The 22,907-nt window shown below is 57.0% G+C and overlaps 1 protein-coding gene across 1 annotated transcript in view; it reads right to left on the reverse strand.

Annotated features, from left to right (window-relative positions):
• CORO2B (coronin 2B) overlaps positions 1 to 21,376 on the reverse strand; it is a 127,099-nt gene extending 105,723 nt beyond the window's left edge. Inside the window, exon 1 of the mRNA XM_040643058.1 lies at positions 21,292 to 21,376. Coding sequence (XP_040498992.1) covers positions 21,292 to 21,306 — 15 coding nt within the window. The 5' untranslated portion in view covers positions 21,307 to 21,376. The remainder of the gene's footprint in view (positions 1 to 21,291) is intronic.
• Between the last annotated feature and the right edge of the window lie 1,531 nt (positions 21,377 to 22,907).

The raw sequence follows: 22,907 nt of genomic DNA on the forward strand, positions 1-22,907 counted from the left end.
CAGGGACAGACAGGGACAGAGAGGAGGTAAAGGCACATAGTCTAAAGGGCAGTGAGGGTCCTTATGCTCATCTCTCTTGAGTGGCCTGAGATGTCTGTATCAAGGTGAAGGAAAACCTCCAGGTAAAGCGTGCGTGGGTCCGGAGTGAGACCCTAATGTGGGCCACATATCCCAATCACTGCGATACCCTCCTTGCTTCTCACTGGTTTCGCTTCACAGGAGCAGAGTGACCTGACATGAAAAACTGGGGATCCTTTTTATTTTTTGATCATCAAGGAATACACGCCAGAGTGGCCCTTTTACACCTAAATCCGGTATCCTTCCCCTGCATAAAGCTGGTAAATAGTCCCCTCCTCAGCCCTAGGAATTAAGTCTGTGGTCCTTGTGAATTGGATTATGGTGGTCCTGCTTGGCCTGGCCCCCAGCACGGCACATCTAGGCCCCGGATGCACTCAGTTTCTTCCTGTTCCGCAGGGCCTCTGTTTCTCTTCTCCGGGCCTTTGCACGTGCTGATTCCTCTCCCTCGGTCCCGCTGCCCAACTCATCACTGGGCCAAATCCTCCCCCTCCTTGGGGGTCTCTGCTCCAGAGCCCCTTCCTCAGGCCAGCCTTCCGATTCCCCTCGACTGTGTTAGCAGCTTCCTCTGGGCCCCCCCAAGCTTCCCTCAGCCGACGTTCCTCACCCAGTGCTGTGAGGGTCAGACCCTGCGCTCCTCACCTCCTCCTGCCCTTGACTGGCAGCTGCCACGTTTGCGGCTTTAGCCTCGGTGCTCACCAACAGGCACGGCGCATGGGCAGAGCTCAGGGGATGTTGGCTGCGGGAAGGCCCAGTGACAGGGAAGCCCCACCAGCCTCCCGCAGCCCTGGAGGCCAGGGACGCACCTCGTCCATCCCCGCATTCCCTAGGGGCTGGCCCAGGGCTTGGCAGGGGATTCAGGACAGTGTGCGGCCTTAAGGGGAGTGGGTATGGACAGCAAGCAGAAGACGCTGCTTTCTGGATAGATTTCCACATCTCTACTATCTGCCAGCCCTTCACACACCAGAAGCTTGCCCACCACCCCATCCCTCCAGGGAGACACACACATCACAGAGTGTCACTGCCCGAAAGGCCGGCTGGGAGGTGTCCCGGCCCTTTTCATTAAAAGCCCAATGGGCGGGCTCCTCCCCTCTCATTCCTCTGTCTCCAGGTCACTTCTGGAAACTGAGAGTCAGCAGGACAGATGAGAAGGAAGTGTCGTGGATGTGGAGAAATCGCTGGGTTTGCAGCTCCCTCCAGTCCTCCTCCCACACTGATCTTCCCCTGCGGGGGACCAGGAGGCTGGGCGCTGGGCCAGGGCTGTCCCCCGCTCACTAGCTTCATTTCTTCTAGTCTTCTTTTCATTCCCACTCTTTCCCTGAAGGCCTGGACATCCTTTCCTCCCCGGAGGGCTGTCCCCTGGCCGTCACCCGCAGTCATGGAAGGCAAGAGGGTCTCCGAAGGCCCTGGGGGCCACATCAACGGAGAAGCTCTCAGGCCTGGGCCTTATTGTGGGACTGAGGGCGAGAGAGGCTGCTAGCAAAGACCCCTTTCTCCACGTGAGCCCCCTGGGGGCACCACATCTGAAGCTCCAGAGAGGAAGGCAGGGGGTTACCCGCACTGGAGGAGCCTGTCACCTGGTATGAAGTGAACCTGGTGTATACTGGGCCAAGTCCACTCCTGGGCAACTGTGCTGAAAAACGCGTGCGAGGAGAGGACGAAGCACGGTGGCAAAGCGGGCTGGGAGAGAGACAGCTTCCAGGAAGGCTTCCTGGAGGAGGTGGCATTTGAGCCAGGCCTTCAAGGAGGAGTGCAACTTCCACATTTTAGAAAGTTTGCAAAACAGACGGCACTCAAAGCAGTGGAATTTGGGGTGTGTGTGTGATGAAGGGGTGTTTATTTGATGGCTTGTAGAGGAAGGAAAACCCTCCTGAAGTGCAATGAGGCTGAGACTGAAATCATCCGAGTGTCTTTTCTTCCTTTTCAGCACAGTGGCAGAGGCGGAGGATTGTGGACTCCATCCCAGGGGTCTGAGGAGGTCGCCTCCATTCCCTGTCCCCAGCCCCAGCTCCTGGGTGGAGGGGGCCTCCGCCAAGCAGCAGGGACAGTCTACATGCAGGGACAGGCGGAGACCCCCTAGCCAGTCTCCAAGGACGCAACTCATTAGAACGCACCCCTCGTTGCCATGGAAACTCCCGGCCCACAGAGCCTGGGTAAGAGTTCCTGAATTCACTCAGGCCTCGAGCACAATTAGACAAGATGAATTTTTGAGTTGGAGCATAATGAGACCCGGACATCCGGAAAGCATATGGAGCCTCCCAGGGGACGGCAGGGCCCCCGGGGAGAACGCACTGCTGTTAGGAGGTCACCAGGCCACCGCCTCTCTTGGGCGGGAGGTCTGGGAGGCCCTGGGGGGGCACTTCCCCCCTTTAGAATTCTTCAAGGGCAGCACGTTTGCTAGCAGTGCTGGGGGGGATGGGAGAAAGAAGAATAAGGTCCCTCTCTCTGTCCCAGGCCCTTCCGGGGTCAGGGGTGGGAAGCTGTATTCTGCCAATCTATCAAAGATTGGCCAACAAATGCATCTCACGTGGCTGAATCCAGGCTGCACGCACAGAATAGATTCTTCTCTCCGTGGAAAAGACAAATGTGTCATTCAAAAATCCCTACTCGAACATAGCCGGGGCCAGGCATGAGAAACGCGTCCCGGATCTGTGGCCTCACACGCTCCCTCCCACTCAGGACGCGGGGCTTGCCCTCTGGCAGCAGAGGCAGGACATCTTCTGCTATCACCCTCTCAACACAGCAGTGACAGGAGAAGGACAGAGTTTGGAGTTGAGGAGAGATCAGCGAAGGCTCCATGGAGGAGGTAGCATTTCGTCTGGGCCTTGAAAGCGGGATTAGGAGGCCATTGGAGTACAGGGAGCAGAAAAGCACAAGTTGAATTTGGGGTCAGCAAGCGCACCAATGTGGCTAGAGGGCAGGGTCTGGGCAGGAGCCAAGGAGGTCAACGTGATCAGAGAGGGATAGAGGCTGGTAGGACTTCCCTCCTTCCCCCTTCCCCTAATCTGGGGCTGCCCAGGCCAGTTTAGGCCTAAAGCCAGCACAGGCTCAGAGCAGGGCCGCCCCAGCTCTTGCCCCCCTAGCTCCCAACCCCCAGTGTCCTTCAAGCAGCGCCACCCTTCCACGGCTTCCAGAAGCTCCAGGCAGAATGAGAGCTTGCTCCTGGCAAGGCTCCTGCACGAAGCCCCCAGCATTTTAGACACAGACCAGGTGTCAGATGAGCCCCTGGGTGCCCAGCAAGGAACCTGGCATCAAGAGGGGAGGAGAGCGGGGAGGGTTATGGTTTGCTGCAGGAGCTGGGGAGAGAAGGCAGAGAGGCCCCCCCCAGGCCTGGTGGGTTCCAGGGAGGGATGCTTGCCAGGGACTTGCCTCTGCCTGGCTTCTCTAAGGTCCAGGCTTTTTTTTTTTTTTTTTTAAAGCAGGCCTCCTATCCTGAGAAAATTGGATCAATTTTTTCCAGGAGGTTGCTATTAGCAAAATCACTGACCCTGCAAGATAGAGAAGCAGAGATGGCGAGACTTCCTGTTTGTTCTCTCTCCCTCCCTCCCTTCCAGCCTCTCCCCCATCCCTCTCTCTGGCCAGGAACCCAGCTCGGTTCCCCAGGAGCCAGGACACCCCTATTCCGGCTGAATGTCCCTTTCCTCCCGAACTTCAGCCTCCAGGGGATCCGATTTTCTGAAACTGGAAATGCTCTCAGAGCCAAGTCTGTGGAACAGGTAGACAGTCTGGCCAAGGGGGTTGGATCTGGGACACGGCCACTGATGGGAGCTGGCTCCTCCTTTGTGCCCCAGGAACCCCAGTGCCGCACTGACTTCCACCTCTTACCCACCTCTACCTCCAAAACGTCACCCCGTGTCCTGTTTCCTCCTCAGCCCTCACCGGTTCCACCTGGCCGGCTCAGGCCTCCTGCCCGGACCACCACGATGGCCCCCTGACAGGTCTGCTGCCCTAAGCCTACCCAGAGCAATGGGTGTAACTGCAGGCCCCCGGGAGAGGGGCAGGGTTGGTGCCGCAGCCGAGAGCTTTTTGTTTGTTTGGTCCTTTTTTTTTCCTTGTTGGGAGGGAAACAGAAATCAGGAAGAAGCTGTGGGTTAAATGCACTATGTTTGAGGGACAAAACGGCCAGGCAGCTAAAGGGCCAATGCATCGGGGATGGGCTAGAGCCCTGGTTCCATCAGCTTACCAGCTGTGTGACCTGGGACATGCGATTCTCTGAGCCTCAGTTGTCTCATCCATAAAATGGGCGTAACAGCACCCCACGCCACCCCTCCCTTGCCTCACAGGCTGTTGAAAGAATGTTATGAGATGCACGTAGGACAGTTAGCATTGTCCCCAGAACACGCTCAGCACCAGGTAAACACTGATCACTAGTATTTTGTTCCTGGTGAATCCAAATCCTATGGCACCTCCCTCCTCACCACCCAAACCCCGGCCAACGCGGAACAGAGGTGCCAGGAGCCCACGAGGCAGCCGCTTCACTTCCCTCCTCCCTTCTCCTTGACCCGAGACGGCTGAGCCTCTTAATTGCTCTTCGGTTTTACTCCATTTGAAATGAGCAGGGCACCAATTCCCCGCAGGAAAAAATAAATATGCTTCTGCTCAAAATACTAATGAGGTTGGATGCCAGGTGAGGCTGGCAGGGGGAGGCCGCCCCTGACGCCTTCCGCGAGCCCAGCCGGCCCTGTGGGAGGACGCAGCCCAGTTTGCAGCATCCTCAAGGGGACAAGCGGGATGCGAGGCTCTGGTGTTGCTCCGCGGGCCCCAGGCCGGGGCTGGGCTGGCTCAGGGGACCCGTCGTGGTAGGGGGTGTGGGAGCCCCCTGTGGTCATGTCCCATGGATGTGGGGAGCCAGCTCTCCTCTGAGCAGCTCCGGGAAGGGCTGGCTGCCATCTGCCTCTCCTCCCACCCAGTCACCAAGCCTGGACAGTCCTCTTCCCCTGCCACTGCCTCTGCCTGGCTCAGACCCTCGTCAGCTCGACGTGGCTGCTGGGCTCTCGACCTCCAGCCTTTCCCGCCTCCTCTCCTGCCTCCCCTGAGCGGTCATTCCCAAGCAGTCAGTCAACAAACATTAGCGAGCAGGAGTCTTGTGGCAGCCTATGGGAGGGAGGAGGACTCAGTGTGACCCAGACCAGCCTCAGCCTCCTTTCCGACCCTCTCCCCTCCCACTGCCCAGGATGAGGGCCTCTGGCTGTGCCTTCAGTGACAGGCGGCCTTCTCCTCGGAGCCTTGAGCTTGCTGCTCTCAGCCAGAAAGTTCTTCCCAGATTCCACGTGGCTCCATCCCTCCCCTCATTCCACTCTGGGCCTCCACAGCCTCTTTTCAGAGCCATCCTATTTACAATAGCCCCGCCCACTGCTCCGCCCCTGACCCCAAGGCATTTTTCCTAATATTTTACCACCCCCTGACATCCTAATATTAATATATTTCTGTTCTGTCCTGGCTCCCAAGCCTCTTGGGTCAGTTCCCTGAGGGCAGGGACCTTTTCTCTTTTGTGTCCCCCCACGGGTCACAGGGACAGCGAGCCAGTGATGAAGCTGGGAACAGAACCCAGGCCCTGGGAGAAGCCTCTGAAGCCCTGCCCCAGGGGCCAAACTGGGGACAGGGTTCCCAGTCCCCGGAGTGTAGACAGCAGATGACCTGGGGCCCTGCCGCAAAGCTGGAGGTGCAGAGCTGCAGACTTTCAAGTCTGAAAACAAGCCCCATTGTCAGGGGGAAGTGCAGCCTTGCTCCTTGGTGCCTGCAACTCCCAGGGGATAGAAACCGGACAGCCGTGTCCCCTTCCTGGGAGGAAATCCTGCCAGAGTTCTCAGGGAAACATGCAGCGGGACTCAGCTGGAGGAGGAAGAAGGGAAGGGGTCCCAGGGTGGGCCTTGGTCCTGGGAGTGTTCCCTCTGGTCTGATCCCTCAGGCCACAGCTGAGGCTGTCGGCTGGGCCAACCATTCAGTCCTGCCTCTGGTCAGTTCTCTGGTCTTGAACACTGCATAGCTGGGACTTTTGGAGGGTATAACGCGCTCCCTCCACTGCTTCCTACCCATTCCATAGCTCATCTGACTCCACACAGTGACAAGAGACAGGCAGACCTGGATTGATGCTGCTCTCTTTTCAGAGCTGGAAACAAAGGCCCAGAGGGGTTAAGCAACTTGCCCGAGGTCACACAGCGTGGTAGAGGCAGAGCTCAGAATAGAAACTAGGCTGCGATTTCAGTTGTTATTACTTGGAGTCACCAGGAAAGCATGTGCTGAACGGCTTTCCTGGGACCGGAGGCAGGAGGTTGAGAGGGCTTTCTGTCCCCTCCCAAAACCCTCCTCCCCTTCCTTCTGCAAGCACACAGGCTCTGTCTGGCTTCAAACCCAAAGAAATTCCTTCTCTGCTCATTGGCTCTCAGACACGGGAAGCAGCCCGTTCCCTGTGGCTTCTTCCCTGGAGGATGCACGTTCAATAAACAGAACCCCTTTCTCATCTTCCTGCGTAAATATCTCAGGAGGCTGAGAAACAAACAGCTCTGCATTTGCCCTGCTCCTGGCCACTCGGAAATGGGGGCTCCTCTGACTCAGGCAGGACCCTCACCCCCCCACCCCTGCAGTGTCCCCAGGGGGACATGGGAGATACAGGATGGCAGGAACAGCCGCCTTCCTGCATGGGGTGCCCACCTGGGGTGGGGAACCTGGTGGGAGTGGGAGAGTCCAGCCCTGTTTTTTACCAGAAGCACCCAACCCACCCACCCACCTACCACTTGCTGTCCCCAGAAATGGGAGAACATAGTCTGCTCAGCATCTGTTGTTCTTGGGGACGCTTCAGTCGCTGCTGCTGGAGACCACAGTGCAGGGGACACGAAGTTCCTGCTCAGACGGGCACCACCTGCGGGGCAGGGGTGCAGAGCCTCACGAACAGGGGGAGCAGAGCTCTGGCTAGACACCTCAGCAATTTGGCAAGCCAGACCCCTAAAACTCCCCCATACCCTTCTTTTGTTTATTCCTTCAGTCGTTCGTGGAGCACATTATTCTTGGGCCAGGAACATTCAGCGGCTCCCCATTGCCGACCGGATTCGGACTTCTCAGACTGTCATTTCCTGTGCTTCCCAGCCCCGCCCCACTCCAGCTTCCCAGCCACACCTCCCTCCACTCAAGTCACACCGCACACTCCCTTCCCCTAGACGAGTCCTTCCCTTTCCTTATTGCTACCTGCCTCTGCCTTTTCTCCTCTCCTGTTCTTTGCTCTCGCTATTTGCAGGATGGCGAGTGAGCCACCGCCTCCTGGAAGCCTTCCTTGACCATCCCACCCCACGACGATCCCCCTCCCCTCCCCAAGCTTCCTCGTGGTGGATCGCTGCCCCTGCTGCCACCTGGAAACTGCTCCTGGGATCCTCACGTGTGAGGTCTTAGCATTCCAACTCAGTGACAAGCGTCTAGAACGCCAGGTGCCAGCTTCCGTTTCAGCCAGGTGTCTGAGGATGAGGGCTGCCCCTGGACATAACTCCAGAAGGAAATTCAGCTTTAAAGAAATCTTCATGCCTGCGCCCTACCTCCCAGAAATTTTGATTCTATTGCTCTGGGCGAGGGGCGGGGGGGGGGGCAGAAAAGTCCAACTACATCATTTGTAGGGGTCCTTGATAAGAAAGCATAAAGAGTTTCAAGACAGTACCAGCAGAACATTAAACCGAGTGTCTCACAGGTCACAGTCCTGCAAAGCCGGTCCTGGGGGCAAGCATTTAACCGTCCCCAGGTGATGTGTAGTCAGCGTGGAGAACCACCGCTCCCGACAATGTGGGGTCACCGCAGGTTCTGCACCCCTGAGCCCCCGTAGCAGCACACACGCCTCTGCACGCCCGGGCTGCCCGGAGCACGGATATTTGTAGAGGGAATGAATATACGAACGGATGGAGAGGCATGAAGCTTGAACCAGAAAGCCAGGAAGGATCTTTTTCCCACTTGCTTTAAAAACCAAATATAAATATATTAAATATTAATATCATGTTATTAACAAGTAAATATAATAAATCTATAATCATTTTGTGTAAGAAAATAAAATATTCATATTTTAATATTCATATATTAAAATATACCCAACGTGCCCCTAGTGCACAAATCTCAAGCGTTCAGATTGAACACCTTTTACACATGCATACATTCACCCGACGACCATCACTCCAGAAGGTTCTCTTCTCCAGAAGGCCCTGTCCCAGTTATACCCCACTCCACCCCCGGTCACCAATGAAAAGTGGATCGAATTTTCATCAAGGCAGGGCTCTCGGGCTGAGGGAGGCAGAGTCAGCACAGGTGGGGTAGATGGAAGAGAGGTGAAGAAGGCTGACCATGGAATTCCCTGGTGCCGGAAAGGCTGATATTTACACCAAATGAGAGGGAATAAGCACAAAGTTTCAGACCGGCTCAGCAACCTGCTCAAAGTCACAAGGCAAGCTGTGGCAGAGCCAGGACTCGAACTCTGATCCTCAACCCCCAAGATTTTGTTTTGTTTTGTTTTTTTAAAGATTTTATTTTATTTTATTCGACAGAGATAGAGACAGCCAGCGAGAGAGGGAACACAAGCAGGGGGAGTGGGAGAGGAAGAAGCAGGCTCCTAGCGGAGGAGCCTGATGTGGGGCTCGATCCCATAACGCTGGGATCACGCCCTGAGCCGAAGGCAGACGCTCAACCACTGTGCCACCCAGGCGCCCCTTGTTTTGTTTTTTTTTAAAGATTTTATTTATTTATTTATTTGAGCAAGAGAGAGAGTGAGAGCGAGAATTCAAGCAGGGGGAGCAGCAGAGGGAGAGGGAGAAGCAGACTCCCCGCTGAGCAGGGAGCCTGACGCGGGACTCGATCCCAGGACCCTGGGATCATGACTTGAGCCAAAGGCAGACGCTTTACCAGCTGAGCCCCCCAGGTGTCCCATCAATGCCCAAGTTTTGTTAGCTGTTCATGACCTTGGTAGTCTGAAGTGTGTGTGTGCACGCGAGTGTATGCGCGTGTGTGCATGCGCTGGAGGGAGGAAATACATCTGTAACCTCCCTCCTGCACCCTGCCTTGGACCAGGGGATGTTATCCTAAGATAGCTGGGAAACTGAGTCCCAGTGAGAGTGGGGGGAAGTGACTGACCCAAGGTCACACAGCATCTGAGCTGGGGTTTAGGCAGGAGCTTCTAGAAGCCCCCTGCAGTGGTCTTCTCTCCATGCTGTAACCATGTCTCCCAGGCAGACTTACGGCCCTCTGCCCCCTCCTTCTGTTTTCTCAATTCCCAGAGCCAACCTTTCCGGTAGCCCCAGGCAGCAGGTGGGAAAGGCCAGTACCATGGAGTGGTCCCGCCAGGGGTATCTCCTTGGGGGCAGAGGGGCACGGGCAGCGCTCACTCCTAGGCACAGGGAGATATCTGCAGGGGATCCGGGTCTGGGGTCCGAACCCCTTGCCCTCACCCGGCTGTACCCAGGTTTTGGGAATGTCTGCTCACTTTCTGCCTCCAAGGTCAGGTTGGAGCAGACCACCTAAAGGGCAAGTTGGATCATGTCACTCCCGTTACGACCCTGCCAGGGCACCTCGTGCCTCCACCAAGCACCCCCCCACCCCTTGCTTCCCCTGCCTGTCCACTGCCTTCCCCACTCCTTACCCTACCCTTTCCACCCAGCACACCCAACTCTTGCCTCTCCTAGAATAAGCCAAACCTGTGTCCCCCTTCCGTGTCTTTGTTCACGCCGTCCCCTCTCCCTGGAATGCCCTTCCCTCCTCTCCATGTGCCTCTGCCTACTTATCCTTGGAGACTGAACTAGGATCTCTTCCTTCGGAGGCTTTGCCTGGCCTCCCCAGTCTGTCCCATGGCTTTGGAGCTCGGTGCACACATCCCTGCCCTCCCACACCGCTGCTCACCAGCCCCCTTTGCCACATCCCTGCCGCGCGTGTCTTTCTGGGCAGCCTGTCTCCCCCGCTGGACGGGGTCCCCCTGATGAGAGGACAACGTGGGCGCATCCCTGCGTGCTTGGCGCCACGTGCTTCGGGCCTGGCACACCAGCGCTCAGCGAATGTTTTCGAACTTATCTAGGGCCTCATTTTATTTAGGGCCGGGGGGCGTGGTCAGTGGTCCGGAGAACAAGGCAGCCAGGGTGCAGAGGTACACAGAACCACAGCCGCCCTCGCGGCTCCCATTCCCCTGGCAAATCTGGCTCCCCAGCCGCCCCCCCCAACTCCTGCCTCACTTTCCTCCTCGGGAACCTCTCCCGAGTCGAGTCTCATTATTCTCGGGTCTTGCTCTCTGTATGCCCGGCCCCGTCAGTACAGTCACTTAAGTAAGGTATTAACCCTCCTGGGGGATTTATATTTTAATAACGTCTAAAAGGCCCAGAGGAACTGAATCCTGGGCACGGTGCTGGGAGGGTGATCTTAAAAAAGCAATCACACAGCATGATCGGCCCCCCACTGTCGGGCCAGGGGCCCACAGCGGCCCAGCCAGACACTCACAGGAAGCACCCTTCCCCACGGTGGCACCCAGGGCGAGTGCTGCCCTCTCTGAGGCTGGGTCTCCCCCTCTGTAAAGTAGGGGTAACGCTCGAGTTGTGGGGTACACCCCAGATGTGATGCGCTTGGCATGGGGGGCAGGCCCGGGGCGGGGGGAGCATCATTCCTACTGCTCTTGGAAAGCAAAGGCCCACTGGCTCCCCAGGGGCCCGCAGAGCGGTGGCTTTGTTTGCGGCTCCTGAGCCCCTCTCTTCCCTCCGCCCACTCTCCTGCTCTCCTTCCCTCCCGCCCTCCCTCCAAGCCAGAGTTCCAGGGAAAACTTTGCGGGGAGACTTCTCAAGCCGTGATAAGGTCTGGCCAGAGGAAAGCTCTTAGCAACCCAGGCTCCCAATCCAGAGGCCCTTCTAATGGTTTCAGAGAAACAAAGGAGGGAAAGATTGGCTGCAGCCCAGCGTGCCAGGAGGGCTGGCTTCCAGGAGAGAGAGAGTGGGGTTCGCGGGCCTCTGTACACAGGGTACCTGGCGGCCAGATCTCGGGGATCAGCCCCGTGGCCAAGCAGAAGGAGCCTCAGAATGCACTCCTCCTCCCTCTGCCATGGCCATGGCCACGACTTGGTGGGGGGCTCCCGGCTGATTACCTGGGGAGCTGAGCCTCTCTGTTCGGGTGCTCCCTGCCAGCTAGGCGAAGTTCTCCAAGTCTCCTTTCTAGAACTTTCCTCCGCCACCCACTTCTGAATCAGTCCTTGGCCTGATTTCTACTGGAAGCTGAGAAAAACCCACTGAACTGAAACTCACCCAGCCTAAGCTTGCCATCAACCAGAGGAGCCCCACTTTCTGCTTGGCCACTGGTGCCCCCTTCAGCAAACCTTCTGGGGCCTTGATTTCCGCCTTTGCAAAACAGGGGATCCCATTACATCTCTTTAGAGTTCCTTCCAGCTCTAGCGGTCCACGGATGTACAGGAGTAAGGATTTCTCCCAGGCAGCACCAACAGCATCGTCTTCCTCGAAATCCCGCCCAACCTTGTATCTCACACCGGGTACCCCAAAGTCTACACCCCACCTTTGACGAGTGCCGTGAAAGATACCCCAGAACATCAGACATCATCTCTGGCCTCGGCCAGCTCACAGTCAAGTCAAGGAGTCAAGGTCAATCCCCATAACAACGTAGCAACACATTGGGCCTTTACCTGCGGCTGGTGTAATGGAGGCTGGGCAGGACAGGAGCGCTGAGAACAGGGGAATTGACTCGGATCCAGTCCCTAAAAGGCCAGCTTAACAGGACAATTCGGGCCTTGAAATAGACTCCGTCCATAACAACCTGAGTTCGTTCTCATATGCTATCATGACGCAGGCAGGAAAGCAGCCCTGGGGGTCTTTACAGGACACATTTGTGATGATAAAAAGTTATCAGTTGGACCCTCAGGTACACAGAAATCCCCTTTCCCAGAATTCCAAACTTTTCGGAATCCCAACCCCCCCCCCTCCGTGCATTCCTGAAAAAGGTCAGCAGGGCGGGCGTGAACTGCATTCTCTTCACAAGCAACACCGAAACTGCAGGAATTAAATCCTCTTGTCCCCTTCCCCCAACTCCTTCCTTTTCCATCAGCTGTTTCACGTCCTGGAAACTCCCCCAGATCCCAGATCATCACGCCCGCTGTTGGTTCTGAAGTCATACTCGAAGGTGTTTAAATGGTTTGCTGCAAATCCCTTAAGCCAGCCCAGGATATTCCTTTCCAGAAACTCAAAGGAAAAGTGGGTCTGAGCTTCAGGGGTGCCAGGATGTATCTGGAGCAAGGGTTAAGGTCATTTGCCAGTGGGGACTGGGTCTCTGTGCCCAGCGATGGGCAAGACTGTGCTTTGAGACCAACTTCCCCCCACCTTCTGCAGGGAGCTCGGGAGCTCGGGGATCCAGGAAGATACAGATCAAGGTTTAGATGCTTTGTCTCACTTTTCAAGCGAAAGCAGGGCATCCAATTCTTGCAGCCACATTATTTGTCCCAAGCATATTAAAACAGCCGAAATAGAACAGGAAGAGGGAAAAGCAACTTTTCATCTGCCCCAAACCAGCCTGACCGAGTACAAACAGAGAGAGGCTGTTGGAGAGAGATGAACGGGTCTCTTCCGCCGACACCGACACCGTGTGAAACAGTGCTGCGGTGAGGACCACAGCAGGGGAGAAGGGGGTGAGCTGTTGGATGAACTGCCTCACTGCCAAGGCCATGGACACTGGTGGGGGGAGGCGGCAGGAGGGGTGTGAATTAGAGACACTAAACTGGCCCCTGCGTGACATCTACCAAGCGCCTCCCCTGGAGATCCCAGTCCCTAGAGACGCAGAACGCTAACTCCCTTTTAACAGATGAGAAAACAGAGGCTCTGAGACAGGTCACAGGTCTCAGGATCATTCCTACCAGCCCGACTGAGTGGCAAGAAAGGCCTGGAAGGTTGGTACTGTTTATTTCACGGTCAGCCCTCAGAAAGCAGGGATCTAACAGCTGGTGAAAGGCTAGGATCGGCCTCCTAAGAAACTAGTATTTTATTAAATGGATCTAAATTGAGATTAGGAGTCATTCTCGTGTTCCTAGAAAGCCTGGAGTGCCACATAGACAGAGGGCTGGACCAGATGACCTCAGCCAGCTCCGGAGTCAAACCCTGAGCATGGGGGCTTCTTCCCTGGGATGAGTGTCAGCACCCACCCAGAGAGAGCCTCCCCACCTCCCCGTCTGGGCAGCCGGAAGCCTCCGCGGGTGTTCCCCTCCGTCTCACACGGGGGCCAGTAAGTTCACTCTACATGTCCCTATAGTTTTATTTTATTATATTTTCTTTTCTTTTCTTTATTTATTTGGGAGAGAGAGTGAGAGCACAAGCAGGGAGAGCAGAGGGAGAGGGAGAAGCAGACTCCCTGCTGAGCAGGAAGCCCCCAACGCAGGGCTCCATCCCAGGACTCTGGGATCATGACCTGAGTCGAAGGCAGACATTTAACTGACTGAGTCACCTAGGCGTCCCTACAGTTTTATTTGAAAGACCGAGGCCCAATCCAGATAATCGGAAAGATTTAAAGACTAAAAATGGTTGTTATAATTGGGCCCGGTGAAAATATAAGGTGGAAATTTCCCTGCCAGAGCAAAGTTTCCTTTTGGAAAAAAGAAATGACCCCTCCCTGGAGCTGCGTGCAAGCCAGGAGGGGCCCTGCCCTCCCAAACACAGCTCTGGGAGGCTCTGCGAGGGGCAGCGAGGGCTGGAAAACAGAACGTAGCACCTCCATACCCCTCTGGCCCAGGTCAAGTCTAAGAAGTGACCCACGGAAAAGCCATCCTCCCATGATGAGGAAGCTGCAGGGAGAAGAAGACTGTCAGAGTCAGGAGGCCCGGGACTGGACCAGTCTCTCATCTTCCTCGCTGGGCTACTTTTTGCAGCTTCCTTGGCCTCTCTGTGCCCGTTTCCTCATTCCCGAAGTGGGGATAGCACGGTAAAGTCACTCGGAGGACAAGATGCGCTAATACCCGTGGTGAGGTCTCAGACGCTGGTGAGCGGGAGGCATTCCTGCGGAACTGTCCCTGACTCCGTTCCCTCCGCCTCTTACCCTCTCCTCGGCTCCTCTCCTTTCACCTGTTACCTTCTACTCATCCTTCGTGAACCAGCTTTAAAGTCACCTCCCCATCCCTCTGACTAGGTCAGGCCCTCTGCTGCTATTGCCAGAGTTCCCCTGTACTTCTCGTTTCATAAGCCCCAGGACGCTCATTGTAAGCATTTGTTTAATTTTCTGTCTTCCCGATGTGAATAGCGAACGCTCACTGCCAGGCATGTGGTAAGTGCTTCACACGGATCAGCTCATTTAATCTTTATAATAATCCTTTTAAGTGCTACTATTATCAATCCCAATTAATGGATGGGGAAACAGATGTTCAGAGAGGTTAGGCAACTTGCCCAAGAACGAACAGCAAGTAAATGATGCAGGACCATCCGTCTGGCCCTAAAGCTGGCATTCTCAGCCACCGGCACCCCCCCCACCCAGGTAATCAGGGGCCATCTCGAGAGGGCCACACACCCTGGGCATAGAGGGAATTTGCACATTCAGGAGGGTGAGGGCTGCAGGCCTGGGCCACAGACCTGTGTTCCCCAGACAGAGCTAGCTTCGTGGACATGGAGAAGCTGTCACACTAGTTTGTCCCCCAGGCTGGCCTGCCCTGCCTCAGAGGCCCTGTCTGACCTCAGACACCACGTGCGGGGTGCCCCCCTCCTCACTCACTCGGTTTACATTTTCTCCCAAATTATTTACGTGACTCCCAGCCCCAGCAAAGGCCACCGGAAGCCTAAACAGAACACAGCCATGGGTGTCACCCTCGAGGCAAGCAGTAATTGTCAAGCACACTTTGGTGCCAGGGCCCGAGACACATAGACGGGACCCTTGTGCCTTGGGGGTGCGGGTCGGAATAGAGTCCTGGAAAGGAGACCACCGGCTGCTCTGGAGTCTGACAGCCCGGGGACAGATCACCACCCACTCCCCCATCCACGAAGCCTGCGACCCAGAGCAAGTCACTTACCCTCCCTGAGCCTCTGGAAAATGGGATTGTCTGATAACAGAATCAAGCCCCCAGAGTCAATGCGATTGTGTGTGCCCAATGGCCGCTTCGGAACTGTTACTCCTGAGATGATGGTGATTCATCGTCACAGGATGTGGACCATTAGCGACTGGATCGAGAAGGTTCTGGCTCCAAGTCAGAAGATCTGGGTGTGCATCCCAGCTCTGACCCGTATTAGCTCTGGGATTAGGGTGTGGCCGTGTTTTCGCTCAGAGACTCTGTTTATTCTTCTGTACGTAGGGGGACCCCTCCCCACCGTGGGACCCTCCAAGGGATTCGTGTTTGTTCTGTATAAAAGGGACTGTCCTGAGCAGACCTGGGGGCCTCCGCTCTCGCTTTGTTAATTAATTGGAAGGAGGGTGCCAGCCAGAGACCAATTAGGAGGTCCCTCTAGGGGCCTCTTGGGGGAGGGGAGGGAGTGGGCAAGGAAAGGCGGGTGGCAGCTTCTCCTCCATTGTCCCTAACCCACCGCCTGACGCCTCTTTTACAGCTGGTCCCACACTCCAGGCCCACAAAGGACAGGCTCGTTCTCAACAGCTTCTTTTCATGTGGAAGCCACTGGATTGGCATCTGTCCTTGCCTGGCGGGCCCCGCTCCATGCCAGCTGCTCCGAGCTTCCCAGGCTAGGGGCTGCGCGGGGCCCGAGCCTGCAGGGTGCACAGGCAGGGAAAGGAAGGGGAACAGGACAAGCTGATCGGGACAAGGGTGGGGGGGGGGCTGGGCGCGGAGGGAATTTGCACATTCTCTCATCTCCTGGACACCAGACAAATTCTGTGGCTAGCATATCCAAATCAGAATCGGCCCCGGAGCCAGGAGCCGGCGCTGGCCGAGGCCATGTCTGCTCCAGGCTGGCCAACCCAGCAGAGAAATGGAAAAACTCACTCCATCTCCGAGCTGCCAGGGACGGATGCTGCCAGGCCGCGGGTCTAGCCAGTGTCCACACTCCCAAACCCGCCAAGCTCAAGTCTAGGCCGATTCCACAGGGCCGGCTCGCTGTGGGGCTCCTGGGGGCCCCGGGGAGTCTCACCATTCTTTCCAGATGCCTCTGCGTGCTGCCAGAGGGGCGAAGGTGGCAATGCCCCCGGGGCCAGAGAACGCAGGGCATCGGGGCACATGTGGGAAGAAAGTAACTCATCAGAGGCCTGGAGGGAGAGGCAGCGTGGAAGGAAAGACGCTGAGGTGCTGAGCACTAGAGTATGTGGGAGACAGAGCTGGCCGGTGCCCCCCAGACCTTGAGACTCCTCACTCAGGCCTTCGGCACTGCTCCTTCCACGTGCATCTCCTCAGAGTCCTGGACAGCAACGGCCGTGGCTTCGGCCTGGCCCAGACTAGGAGCTCAGAGGGTGCTGGCCCTACAAAGAGTGAGCGCTAGCCACATACCTTCTGCATGAGAATGCCAGATATCTGGAAGAACTGGTAGGGGGGGGAGGTATGATGGGCGCAGGGGCAGAGAAGGCAGAAGCCCCACCCCCACCCTCAGGTTTCTGGGAGTTGGGTCTCTGCAGGAGGGGGAACTTCTCCTCCCTCGAATTGGCCCTGTCACAGGCCTGCTCTCTCCTCTCTTGTCCCAGTAAGAGACAGACAGGAAAGAGGTGCTGGGAAGTGGAATGTCTGAGAGTCCAGGCATCTCCCGGGCGGGCTAGACCCTGCCTGGGTCTGGGAGCTGGAGACAGAAGGGCGTCGTGCACCTTTCTCCTTGTCCTGATCCTGGGTGTTGCAAGGGCTCCCCTCCACCGTGACCCCAGATGCTTTTTCTTTTTTTAAATTTATTATTATGATATGTTAGTCACCATATAGTACATCCTTAGTTTTTGATGTAATGTTCCATGATTCATCGTTTGCGTATAACATCCAGTGCTCCACGCAATACGTGCCCTCCTTAATACCCATCACCAGATTAGCCCATCCATCTGCCCCCCTCTCCTCTAAAACCCTCAGTTTGTTTCCCAGAGTCCATAGTCTCTCGTGGTTCGTTCCCCCTTCTGTTTACCCCCCCTTCATTCTTCCCTTCCTTCTCCTACCGATCTCCCTGCTATTCCTTATGTTCCATAAATGAGTGAAACCATATGATAATTGTCTAACCCAGACGCTTTTTCAATAAAGGAAGAGGCTGTCCGGCAGAGGGAGTCTCCGACCCGAGAGGTCCAGGCTGCGGTGGTGCAGTGGGGTCACCGGAGTGGGGCCCAAACCCCTGTCCCCATGCAGGCCACCTTGAGGCCCCTTCACAGGGCAGCCAGGTGGAAGGAGCACTGACCAGGAGTCAGGAGCACCCAGGTTCTGGCCCCTCTAGCCTCAAACTTTTTGAGTGACTTCAGGCAACTTAGGATTCGTTCCCCGGGTCTCCGTTCCCCTTAGTTGTCAAGGGAGAGATTTGGACGGTTTGACTCCAACATCTTATTCTCTGAGGCCACTCGTCAGGAGCCCTAGAGACACATGACTTGGCCAAACGAAGGCCTGTTAGCAGCTACATGGACAGGGCAACCCTGTCCTCAGTCCCATCACATTCAGCAGGAGCCAGGGGCTCCCATCCATCAGCTAGGCTCTGCTGGGACAGGGGCAGGAGAGAAAAGGTTGACACACCAAATGAGGGGCCAGAGAGTGACCGATGATGTCACTTGTGAACCTGGAACTGCTCAGAGGGGGACGCTGGCATCTAGAGTATTCTCTTGCCCACACTCCTTCTCCTAAGACCTTCTGAGGTGCAACAGACATTCCTGCAGCTCAGGGTTCTCTGTTCTTGGACTGCTGACCCCCGGAGCTGGCCTTGGGAACACGGAAAGCACTGAGCGCCCTGGCCTCTAACGTAACAAGCCACACCCGGGAACAAGGCAGCCCAGTGACCATAAGCCATCGCCTTCCTTACCTACAAGCCCCACCTCCCGTCACCTCCAGACAAAAGCCAGGAAATCACTCCAAAGGATCTCAAAGCGGCAAAAGGAGTTTGCAAAGTCCTGCCTTAGGGCAGGCAGACTTTTCTTATAGCCTATTGACTTGTACTCTACACACTATTCTAATGTATTTGGTTCTGTTTTTCCAGCTGATGGCAGTTTAGAAACACTTTAGGACCAGAGAAGCGTTGTTCAGCTGGCATATGACTGAAATGGCAGAGAGACAGAAAACGTATAGAGAGCAGGCAGAAAAAGTCAAAGAATAAGATCATCCTGTTACTGGGAAAGCAGCCTTCGCTCCCTCAGCCCTCACCTGCCCTCTGGACGGATACTGGACTGAACCTGGGAGGAGGGGGGCCTTAACCTCCTGTGGGTGTTTATGGTCTGGGAAGCTGCATCCCTTCTTTTTTTCTTCCTTCTCCTTGTCGTTACATAAAGCAACTAAGACAGCTTATGAAATTCCACAAAACAAAACAAGAGTTTAAAACGTCATAACCAGGAATCACGCCATCGGCCTAGAAGGGCACACTCCAGAGCCCTGCATGGCTTTTTATCTCTAGTGCTACTTGGGGGAGGGGGTCCCTCCAGACGGCCTGGGCTTTATGTGCAACTTCAGCCTCAAGGAAGGGGGCTGGGGTACATGCGAGGGGGGATGGGAAAATGGAAACTGGAGGCCCATCTGTTCTCAGGAAGTGCTATTGAAGATCTAGCAGCTTGTCATCGGTTTTTTCTTCTCCGCTCTCCAGGCCCTCTGAGCCAAAGAGGCCTCCTCCGTAATCCACACCTACCCCGGCCCAGAAGACTCCAAGGGGCAGGCAGCCGGGGCTGGGGACTCACCCTCTAACCCAGTCCTCCCCTGCCTGTCATTCCAGTTGGTAAGCAGGGACTCCACCTCCCAGACCCCCTTCGGGGTTCCTCTTCCTGTCTTATAACTAGACCAACCCCCGCCCCCCTCCAGTACAGAGAGCCCCCCCCCCCAGTCTCCATCAGAACCGACTTCCTTGCAGAAGCTATGCCAAGGCCCAACAGAAGGGACCCACGACGTCCAAGAAACTAATTGCTGCACCTCACAGATGGGAAAACAGAGGCCTAGAGATGGAAGTGACTAGTCCAAGGTCACGCAGCCTATCTGTGGCTGACTGAGGACCAGAAGCCAGGCCTTCAGACTCCCAGAGTACTGGGGTTCTTCTAGAACTCATGGAGAAGCCTCTTCCGGCAGGCTTTAAGGCAGCAGGAGGGTCCCCAGGCCCTCTTCTGCATTTCTGTTGCTCTTCTAGGCCTCCCCACGTGAACACTGCTGGTCTGTGCCGGGGACTGGCGGCAAGGGGAGAGAAGCTAGGGTTAAGGTGGGGGTTTTATTTAATCCTCTGAGCTGGCTTAAACTGATGGCACATTGGTTAGGGCAGGAGGGACATCCAGAAGGGTTTGGTGGGGGATGGGGGTAGAGGGGAGGGCGTTAGTGAATAATCACTAGATACCAAGAGGCTAGGCCTGCCAACGAGTTTAGCAGACAAGTACCCACCTTCATGAACTCTCCACCCTAGGGCCTGAGCCTCCAGGTAGTGACCCTTTTTCATGGAAATAACCCAATCTCCATCTACTCAACAGTGCCCAGGCCATAGGTTGAGACTGATCTGAGAGCAAACCCCAGCTCTGCTACTTACTTGCTGGGTGAACTTAGGCAAGTCCCTTTACCTCTCTGAGCCTCGGCTTCTTCCTCTTTTAAGGGGGCTGAGCACACCTTCTTTGCAGGCCTCCTGGGAAAGAAGGCTGCCTGAGCTCATGTACATAAAGAGACGCAGGGGAGGCATTGAGTCAAATCTCAGTGCTATTAATACAAATCTCATATGCTTTATCCCTCATCCAGCCCCATCCATTACTCTTCTGCCTCGGCCTGCTTGCGTCTTTGACATTAATAACCTTAATGATAATAATCCTTCCCAGCCAAACGGCATTTGCATCATTTCAAAACACGAAGCGTCCTGCCCACTGCGGGCCACAGCAGCCCTGCTAGGAATAGCCAAAACTGAGGAAGACCCTCAGCCCCCAGGCACATTTCCCTGCAACGTTTCTAAGTCCCAATTTTGGCATTGAACCCAAAGACCCTGAACAGACATGCTGTCTTATGGCAGGCAGATCTCCTAGGGGCACTGGCAGCCATTGGCTTATCAGAAGGAGCCAGAGGCACCCCTCCCGTCACCTCCACAGCTGACCCTCCATCTGGCCCGCTGCTCTGACCACAAGTAAGCTGCCCTCTCCACGCTGGCCTCCAGCTCTTCCATTCTGAGAGCCAGGTGGGCAGCTGCTGGAATCTGGCCTTGGGTGCACGGATTGCCAAACCCAAGACCAAGGCCGGGCTGTGAGCTCCTTACCCTGACAGAGCCCTCTGAAAAGTGTGGGTTCACACCTTTGAGCTTTTTACTGGTTCTTCAACTGTCACCATCCCCAGGATCCACAGTATTTTCCACTTATTTCACAAGAGGAAACTGAGGCCCAAAGCAGAAGGCCCCAGCCAAGGTCATCCGTGGGGTCTGGGGTAGAGCTGGGGAGTGCGCTCAGGTCTCCTCTGGTCTCCTAATCCTGGGTACTTTCTGCAACTATCTTGGTCTGCTTTCCAAGACGGGGAGGCCCCCAAAGTCTCTCCAATAAACCTGGGCCGCTGGACCCGAGTCCAAGAACTCTCCTCCAATATGGGGACCGCCAGAATGCGCATCTCTCCCTTCTCTGTCACATTCCCTCCCCACATCTTCAAGCGGTTCACCCAGAAACCTGTCCTATCGCTGGTAGCAACTCCTGGGGCTGGAGGAGTGCCTTCTCCAGCGAGCAGCTCTGGAGTGGGGCCAGAGTCTGCAGGATGGGCAGCAGAGGCCGGCAGGTGGGGTGGACTTGCCCCTCGGATGGCCTCCCCAGGGCGACAAGCCCATCCCCACACCCACTGTCCTGCCAGCGACGCTCTCCGCTGCGCGCTCCAACGGGGGGATACCAAGCAGCTGCCCAACACTGCTCTCCAGGGGTTAAAAATGCAGCATCCTAAACAAGGGTTAAAAATGCAGTCGCGGGGCGGGCCGGTGCGGAGGGTTGGTGTCCAAACCGCCGCGGCTGCCAAAGCGGCATCCTCCCCCTTCCCTCCGCAGTCCCCGGGGGCCGGAGTGACTGAAGGGACCGGGGGGAGCAGAGGAGGCGCGCGCCGCACCTTCCCGGCACCAGTGCCCCCTCCCCACGCCCACACCCCCGCGCCCCCCGCAGCCGAGGCCGGGGGCTGCAGGCGCCGGCGAGTCCCCGGCGCGGCGGGCGAGCGGCGCTTACCTTTGTGACAGTCATGCAGAAACTCCGGGGCGGTGCGGGGGCGCGGACGCGGCGTGCGGGGGCGGAGGCCGGGGTCCACCGCGGGCCCGAGGCGGCGGCGGGAAGCGCTCGGGCGCGGCGCGGCAGCTCTGGGCGCGCTCCCCGCTCCCGGCGCCCCGCGGGCGGCTCGGCGGAGCCTGGGGCCGCGCTCCGGGCGGGCAGCGCGCAGGGACCGCTCGTCGGCGCTCGCCCGCCGCTCGCCGCTGATGTCAGCCCCGAATGTGCATTTATAATAGATGAGCCTCCTTCGCCGCAGGAAGGCGAGGCAGGAAGAAAGGGAGAGGGGGAGAGGGCCCAGGCTGGGGGGCGGGGGGAGGAAGAGGGGCCGGGAACTCGCTACAAAGGAGGAGGCGGAGGGAGGAGGAGGAGGAGGAGGAGGAGGAGGAGGAGGAGGAGGAGGAGGAAGCGCACGCCCGCCCGCTGCCCTGCCCTGCGCCTGGGGCTCGCTAGCCCGCCGCCGGGCACCGCCGCTCCCGGAGCCCCGGCCAGGCGCCCGGGCCCGAGGCCTTAACCCCTTCGCGCCCGCGGACGCCACGCGTCCGGGCGAGGCCGGGTCCTGGCACCTGCTAGCTGCGGGCGCGCGCGGCCACCCCGGCGCTCGGGGGCCCCCGTTGGCCCGGGGACGCTGCTGAAGTCACACGCTAGACGGCCGAGACGCCGCGTGGGCCGAAGAGCCCGCCGGGCTCGCCCCCTGGAGGTTGGCAACATCCCTCCGGGGCCTAGAGTGCCGCGCGGCAGCGGAGAGGGGCGTGGCGGCCGCAGGCCCGGCCTCAGCTGACCAGGCGCAGGGTCGCGGGATGGGGCTGTTGGAGCAGTCATTTGAATCTAGTTCCCGCCCCAACTGGCTGGCCCAGCGGGCACTGTAGCTAATTTCACAGAGAAGGAAACTGAGGACCAGGGTGGGAAGTGACTTAGACAAGGGCACACAGCCATCCTTGGCTCCAGGCGGTCGTCCTGGCGCCCGCTCTTTCCACGTCGCCACAAGCTCTCTACGGAACCCCTTATTATAAAAGCTGTCTTCTCGAGCTTGGACGATCTCTGCCCTAGGTGTGTCTGTACTGCGCTTGGGTGCCTCGCTGCTCTGGGGGAACGTAGGTGCGACCTGTGTGGTGCACTGATCCTGACCCGGGTCACACCACATCCTGGAGCTGCTGATGCATTTGAGGGACAACCACCTGAAGGTGACCCGGCAAGTCTCCTCCTTCCCGAGCACCCGAGCAGAACCGGTTTCGGCAGATACTGAACCGCGGAGACTCCGAAGAGGAGGGATTAGTGGAGACGGAGGCGGAGGGATCTTCGCGCCCCGCCGCCCTTGGACAAGTCCGGAAGTGCTGGCTTCCTGCTACACCGCGACTGTACTAAGCAATTAACTAGACCAAGCCGACCAGGTGGTGTGTGGGACTTGCTCTGTGGAAGGTGCTGGAGGAAGAGGGGAGATCAGGTACCTACCTGTAGCAGACTACAATAGAAGCGTCGTCAGCATCTGCAGAGCGCTCCGTGGATCGGCCTGCTATTTTTATTTTCATTTTTTCCTGTAACCGTACGTGCAAGAGTATGAGGAAGGAGTTACCATCTTC

Source organism: Ursus maritimus, unplaced genomic scaffold (assembly GCF_017311325.1).
Source record: "Ursus maritimus isolate PB19 unplaced genomic scaffold, ASM1731132v1 scaffold_27, whole genome shotgun sequence".
In the NCBI taxonomy this organism is placed as follows: domain Eukaryota; kingdom Metazoa; phylum Chordata; class Mammalia; order Carnivora; family Ursidae; genus Ursus; species Ursus maritimus.